Source organism: Gekko japonicus, unplaced genomic scaffold, assembly GCF_001447785.1.
Source record: "Gekko japonicus isolate JY-2015 unplaced genomic scaffold, Gekko_japonicus_V1.1 scaffold364, whole genome shotgun sequence".
NCBI classification, from domain to species: Eukaryota; Metazoa; Chordata; class Lepidosauria; order Squamata; family Gekkonidae; genus Gekko; species Gekko japonicus.
The window spans coordinates 12,930-20,689 of NW_015172562.1; the positions used below are offsets into that span (position 1 = coordinate 12,930).

At 45.8% G+C, this 7,760-nt stretch overlaps 1 protein-coding gene across 1 annotated transcript in view; it reads right to left on the reverse strand.

Annotated features, from left to right (window-relative positions):
- Positions 1-4,228: 4,228 nt before the first annotated feature.
- MON1A (MON1 homolog A, secretory trafficking associated) overlaps positions 4,229-7,760 on the reverse strand; it is an 18,641-nt gene continuing 15,109 nt past the window's right edge. The window contains exon 5 of the mRNA XM_015421247.1: positions 4,229-5,172. Within this exon, the coding sequence (XP_015276733.1) occupies positions 5,032-5,172 (141 nt within the window). The 3' untranslated portion in view covers positions 4,229-5,031. The remainder of the gene's footprint in view (positions 5,173-7,760) is intronic.

The following is a 7,760-nucleotide window of genomic DNA, read 5'->3' on the forward strand; positions in this document are numbered from 1 at the left end:
CTCAAATAGTATTACTTGTGAACTAGACCGGCAGTGAATGTAAAATGTCATTGAGGTGTAACTCTCGCCAGGAATTAAATAATCCAATATAGGAAAGCTACCAAAACACCTAGGACTTCTTAATTGCACACCTATATCTGCATTAGGCCTGACCAGAGTAATCTGGAACACTTTGTTGTCAGAGTTATTACCCAAATCAGTCCCTGAGCTGGGTATGTTACTTCAGAACACCTTACCCTCAATATCTTTGATGATGCAGGAAGGGTGATTGACTTGACAAGGTATCATTCTTGACACAGTGATGGGCAAATAGCCTTTCCTGAATGGCAGATTATATTGCCCTGAGATTGTTTATGTAAAGAAAGTTCCCAGTACATTTGGTTATTATTCTTGGCAAGCTTGAGTCATGCATTTTGACCAGAATGTTAAGTGAGCTCTGCATCAAGAGATGTTGGACCAATATTTTTCAGGTTGTTTGTAGCTGTGCTGCTTGAATGTTCTTTGAAGAGGCTTTGATCAATGGACCAGATTTATGGCTGTGTAGCAGAGGCATCTCTTCAGGAGCAGCCTCACCTGTAGCTACAGTGGTGCTATTGGGGCTTTGCCCCCTTTCTTAAAGGGCCAGCCCCACAAGATTTTTTGAGAATAAGGGGGCACACACACCCCACGCTTCTCAAAAGTATTTAAAGGGATCCTTTAAATGCTTTTGAGAAGAAGTGGGGGATAGCGCACCCCCCTCCTGCAAGATTTAAAGGGCCCTCCAGCTGATCGACAAACCAGGTGCTCCCTGCCGATCAGCTGAAGGGCCCTTTAAATCTTGCAGGAAAGGAGGGAGAGGGGTGGCCACCAGCGGTTGGGCTTGGGAGCGGATTGGAACTGACATAAAAATAATGGCAGCCCCACCAGGAAAATCTTTGCCCCATAAGCCACAAAATCCTGGCTATGGCCCTGGGAGCAGCTGACATCAGTAGCCTTGGGGAGGCGATGTGGCTTAGTGGTGGTGCATCTGCTTGGCATGCTGAACTAGGTCCCAGGATCAATCTCTGCCATCTGCAGTTAATAGGACTAGGTAGTAGGGGATATGAAAGACCTCCACATGAGACCCTGGAGCGCCACTGCCGGTATGAGTAGAACTAGACAATACTGACTTTGATATACCAAGGGTCTGATTCAGTATAAGGCCCACTTCATGTGTGCCCAAAGGGTCATGGGGGCCTCTCTTGAGCTTGATCTCAGTCTTGGTGTCCTGAAACCAGAGGATAGATAGAGGATGCTTTCACATGCCTTTGGTTTATTGTAGGCCCAAGAATCCTTATGGGGGTGCACCCATACTGGTGTTTACTGGGAGCTACTATACTGGGCTGCCCATTGTGACTTGATGGCACTTTCCACCACCACCATACTGGGCAACAGAATACCTCCATCTTTCTTCCCATAGTTCTCATGGTGTTGCCCTAGCTTGCCACAAGGAGTGATGTGTGAATGATCCCAAGCCTGCTTTTTTATGTCACTCCCTCTCTTCCTGAGTTGCTGAAGGATAAGGGTGCCATCATAGATTGCCAGAAGGTCTCTCTCCTTCCTCACCACCTCTAGGTCTTTAACAGTTATATGCTTTTAAGTCCATGGGCTTTAAAAGTGTACCTCTGCTTAGGATTGCATTGTTACTCCCACTGTGCATTGTGGCTGGGGGCAATAGCACCCTGTATCTTAGTTACCAGGCTGGATACAACTGCAGCACTACACAGTAACAACACCCAGTTTGCAGGGTTCAGCAGTTAGGCCCGAAGACAAGGCCACATGGATCAACAAACTCAAGCAGCTAGTAGGCTGATTAGCAATATTACTGACAAGTTGATCCTATGCTGGCTGCAACCTCACTGCAGGCTTCTAGAGGGAGTTTCCCTACAGGTGATGCTGGATCCAGAGTTAGGTTCATCTCCCAAGCTGAGTCAGCTCCAAACAAGGCCCAGATTCTGCAGTGACTTGGTTTCTACTGGTGCTTCCTTAACAGAGGAGAGGCCTGGGACTCCCAAGCACATTCTCTTGTGCCTGGTCCAGGCCTCAGCCCTAGCACTTTGCTTTGTGACATGTCTGATTGCAGGAGGTTCTAAGCTGGGGGCTCTTGTCTTGAGGGCCTGCTGGCTCAGGGGCAGTGTTGGTGCTGGTGAAGGGTCCTACCAGGGAGGTACTGAGGAATCTGCCTCCCAGGGAGCATCTGCCAGAGTGGGGCTTGGGGACAAGATCCCCTCATCAGATGAGGACTCGTCCTCCCACACTAACTTGGGGTGCTCCATGACACTCTGCTTCTGTTCCTCTTTACCCACAGAAATCAGTATTTAGGTCTGTTGCTGTGACATCAACCTTGATGTCCTCAGATCTTAATTTGCACCAGGACCCGTTAGAGTTGTTTTTAACTGTCCTGAGATAAAGATATTTTGCTGCTGCTGCTACCACTAACACATAGGGTTGCCAACAAGTCTGGCGAAAATTGTCAGAGGTTTAATGTGTGGAAATGGACAGTTGGAGCTTTTCTTATCATGGAGATAAATTACATCCTGTTAAGCCTCTGTTAAAGGGGCTGGACTCCCCCTCCCCCTCCCCCCAGGCCTATTTGCAACCCGGATAGCACATTTTATACCTGGTAGCAGCAGGTGGCAAGAGGGCAGGGTTGTGCTTCCTTATTAAAGGTTTTTCTGATTGCAGCTCCTTTTCCTTTTCTGGAGAAGTAGAGCTCTCTTTCCATTTAATGATATGGCGTGACTGAAGAGTCTGCAGTGGTGAAAACGGGAAGGGCACATGTTCTCATGTCTCCAGTCACAGTCGACTTCTGGTAATCCTGTAGGGTTTTCAAGGCAAGAGACTTTCAGAAGTGGGTTGCCATTGCCTGCCTCTGCATAGCAAATTCACTTATGTTTAGCTAGAAAATTAAAATGATGGATTAATGAAAATACAATTCACATAAGTTTGACAAGATACATGGAGGACAAAACTAAATGTGGGTATCAGTATGTCTGTTTGATATTTTAATAATGGAAGTTCCAGTGCATTGATAATCAAAGTTATGAATACTGAACAGTTCATCAGGAACATTCTAACTATTGAAATCTCATTATCTCAAGCACTTATATGATCTGATTTTAAGTTCATGTATAACAGGAGATGTGACTTGATTTTGCTTGTTGCAAAATTAGGAAATGGTATTTTGTTTTAATTTTATTTTTAATCTTAATGATCACTGCTCTGGCCCATAAAAAGGTATACCACAAATATGACTCTCTGCTGCCATCATGTGGCTATTTGGTCTCCAGCATTCACAAGATGTGAGTGATACCCACCACCTTTTTATTATTGTTCATCATATTGTATAGCACTTAATGGAACTGTATTGTTATTGGCCATTCACAGTACAGGACTTATTCCTTTGAGGGTCATCCCCCTCCCTTCTTATATGCATGCACACATAGACATCAGGTATTAATCAACACAGTGTTCAGTTCCTATGTGATTCCATGTCTAAGGCCTAGTATGTACGGAGTTGATAAACTGGTGCTTGACCTGGGTCAGTTCAGTGGCAGGCCCATCTCACATGCAGGAAAAACAATCCTTTCACATAGAAAGCTAGATATCAGGGAGAAGGATTCTAAGCTAGCTTTCCCCCCAGTATGTTTGTTTTCTGTGTGGAGGAAATGTTTTGCATGGTGTAGGATATCAAGTGATTCCGTACCTGCAGTCTGGATTAGTGCAACCCAGACACAGGTTTATCACATATTTGAGAATTAGGTCTAAGATAAATTTGGCCTAGTGTTTAGATTGAGGTATAAAAGGCATAAGAGACATATACACTTGGAATATATATATAATCTCCCCTCTGTGTGTGTTAGACACACAATTTTGTTTGCTAGACCACATCTGGACTCCAAGGGCCTAGGCCTGATCTAAAGTACGCTTAAAAGTCTCTTTGCACCCATACACACCAGATATTGTCCGTACATTCTCTGAACTCTCCAAGGTGTGATTTTTAAAAATATTTTTTTCCTGGGTAAAATACCCAAGCAGTTTAAAAGACTTGTGCTTGTGTTTTCTTGCAGAACTATCTCCACGTTTGCTATCATGAAGCAGTTAAGGAAGATGCTGGGGGGGGGAGGTGTCTCTGCTTCCACACATCTTATTTTACTATGTTGTCCACTCTTCCTTGAGCACATTCTTTGAATTTTTGTGATTATAGGACACGGAATGTGGCTGCTTTCCTCTGCATAGCAATGCTCTCTCCCTCAACCGCATGGACGGATCGAACAGTCCATAAAGCACAGAGTGTGTATGTGTGTGTGGGGACTCAGATCCCTGCTCTCATGATGTGCTGTTAGTTTACAGTTGCTGTACCTGGACAGGTGAACAGGTTGTCTTCAAGTGTTGTCACGTGTAAAGCTAAAAAACATTTTTAATTTCCCTCCTTCTGTTACATATAATTGTTATTACTGCAGAATCAAATGTATAGCAAAGCCCATACAAGATATTTAGTCGTATGCTTTTTTTAAAAAATCATCATCCAAGGAAAGGTTGGTTTAAGAAAAGAGGGAAGTGTGGGAGTGCTCTCCGTTCGGCCAAGGCTTAAACCATTCTGTCCTTCAGTTAATCAAATTTACATGATTTCCTTTCAAATTTAGACAAATGTCTTTTTGTCAGGCCTTTTCTTATTTTGGATAAAGTGCTTCATCTCTGTTCCTTTCCCACCAGGGGTCTGTGCTTCAGTTCCAGGCAGAGCAGGCATGAGTCTGAAAATCGGCTATAAACTCAGATATAAGTCTCCCTTCCACAGGTTCCAGAGGGTTAGGGAGCTCTGCTGCCTACTTCTTCTTTTCCTCTTCGCATTCGTGGCTGGGTAGAGAATCTATCTCAGAAAGGCAGAAAGAGAGTGTGTGTGTATTTTGGCACACCAGTGGGGTGAATACATCTCTCTAGGCCACTTTGCTGGTTCTTAGAAGCAGGAGCTCAACAAGCACTGGGCCGGCTGCATAGGCCACAGCGTCCAGTTCAGTAAGTCTGTGGGGTTAGTATAAAAAGGCGGTCCTCTTCCTTGCGGATCCACCTCATAAGCTTGTGGACAGCACTGACAGCTGCTGCTTTGGTCCCCAAGGGGCTGAAGCACACATAGAGCTCGAAGGCATTAGTCACCTGGAGAAAGGAAATGAGAAAATTTCATTAAGGCCTACAGTCAAAGCGGACCCAACCTCCCTTTGTTATTGTTCTTCAAAAGCTATTGCTGTATAACAGATAAAAGATTACTTGCAGTCTAGCCACTGTCGGTAAGAGAATATGTAAGTGAAATATTAATCTGATGAAGAATTCGGTGTTGCTCTAAACTTTGTGGGCTCTTTCACCAAGAGAAAACAGTTCTATTAAGATCGTATTTCATTTACTTGCTAAACAACATGAGACTGAGGTGACTTTGTATAGAAAAATTCATCCAGAGGAGCTTATTTAACAGACGTACAAGTATGAAACAGTTTGTTATAGCACGCTGTGGTTAGACAACTGTAACACAATCTGCGTGGGTCTTCCCTTGAAAACAATTCAGAAACTCAAGTGGTAGAGTATGCCATAGCTTAGTATTGGGAGCTGGGTGGAGTATGCATGCCATCACTATATCTAATTCCTGATGTTGCCAGATCTGTTGATACTTAAATCCTGAGACTCCAGCCACAAACTGACAAAACAGATCTTTTTACAAATCTGGCAAAAATCCCAGGTTTGCAGAAAAATCTGAAATATTTTTTAAAAATAACAAGGGGTTAAAAAAACCCCAAATAATAGAAGCAGTGCCTCTAGCTTTAAAAAGCAAATGCCCTCTGTGGCCATTGCTAGGCAATCACCACAGCACTGGTTTCAAGCCTTGGTTTTTGTCAGGAAAAGGCAGGGGGAGGTGCAGGGCACTGTTTTGGTATTTGAGGGAGGACTCATTGCGGCCAGACCAGGGTGATGTTACCATGTGACTTCCATGACCCACCCAGGCCCAGGTGCTCACTACTGTTCAGCAACAGCCAACCACAAAAGCCAGTCTAATGTAGTGATGCAATGTTCCCTCTAAGTCGTGGAGTCTCATGAGCAAAAATTCTCCTTTGTGAGCTACTAGCATTAAAGTTGTGAGCGAGCAATTTGGCTACTGCATAAATCAGTTTACTCTAGAGCCATCCTTCCTGAGCTAAGACAAAAATGTCTGAGCCAGAGGCTACAAAACTGTGAGCTAGCTCACACTAACTCAGCTTAGAGGGAACACTGGTTAGAATTTTATACTAGGATCTGGGAGACTGAGGTTCAAATCCCCGTTATGCATGGGAGCAGACAAAGTGTAGCTTAATTGGTGGAAATGAACCAAGCAAGCATGGGAAAAGAGAATACGTGGTTGCCAGGGGAAAGGAAAGAAGAAATAGTGGGGGAGGGGAAAATAATTTGCTCCCCCATGCAAGTCCTTGCAGGTTCCCTGCCACACAACTAGGCTTGCCAAGTCCCCCCAGGGGGCAGGGAAACCCCCGCCCCAGAGACCTGTTCCCTGCCGCCGCCGGATCGGGCCCTGGGGGGAACCCCACCCCGACGTGCACGTCACCCGGAAGTGACGCAACCACGCCGGGCACGCTGGGGGCGGGGCCACGGTCATCCGAGGGAGAACTCTATGGTCTTCCCTCGGATGGTCGTGGCCCTGCCCCCAGCATGCCCGGCGGCATCACGTCACTTCTGGGTGATGTGCGTGTGGCGCACGTGTGCACTCCAGCCGCCAGCCGGGAGTCCCCTGCTGCAGCTCAAAAAGCACTTGGCAACCCTACACACAACTGGGCCTGGCAGGCACTGCGTGACTCACTCAGACTTCCCAAGGAGAGGCTGCCAGGAGTATAAAGGAAGGAACACTGATTATAGGGGAGACAGATAAAGGTAGATTGGCTGGTGGATGGGAAGGTGAGAAGGAGCCAGAAAAAGAGGAGAGGCTATAGGGGATTGCCCCAGGCTTGAAGAAAAATTTGAAATCTCAAAAAAGTACATGGGGGGATTAAATGAAGGAGAGGAGAATGCTGTAAAGTGCTTGGGGGCCACTGTGGCAAGAGGTGGGATATAAATGAAGTAAATAAATATCAATATATCCAAAGATGGGGGAGGCAGATGGGTGGGTGGGAAGGAGAAAAGGAAGCATGGAAAGGTGAGGATATGGGGGTTGGAAGGAGGAAACAGTGCGGGGAGGGGGATACTGGGGACAGTGAGGGCCCCCCGTTAGCCTTTGCAAGTTCCCTACAGCATAGCTGGACCTTGCCTGGCCCAGTGGCTGAACCCACACAGTGTTTTCCCAGGGAGAGGCTGCCAAGGGTAAGAAAGGAGGGAATGCTGAAGACCCGGGGGGGGGGAGGGAATAAAGATAGGTTGGCTGGAGGATGGGAAGGAAAGATAGAAGCAGAAAAGGGAGAGTGACTATAGGGGTTTTATTCATTTATTCATTTATTTATTTAATTTATACCCTGCCCTCCCCGCCAAAGCAGGCTCAGGGCGGCTTACAAGGCCAATTGGCACAAAAACATTAAGACAGTAAAAATCAAGTTAAAATCATAAAAAATAATTACAAAAGGTGCTACCAGTGTTCCCTCTAAGCTGAGTTAGTGTGAGCTAGCTCACAGTTTTTTTAGCCTCCAGCTCACACATTTTTGCCTTCGCTCAGGAAGGATGGCTCCAGAGCAAACTGATTTATGCAGCAGCCAAGTCGCTCGCTCACAACTTTAATG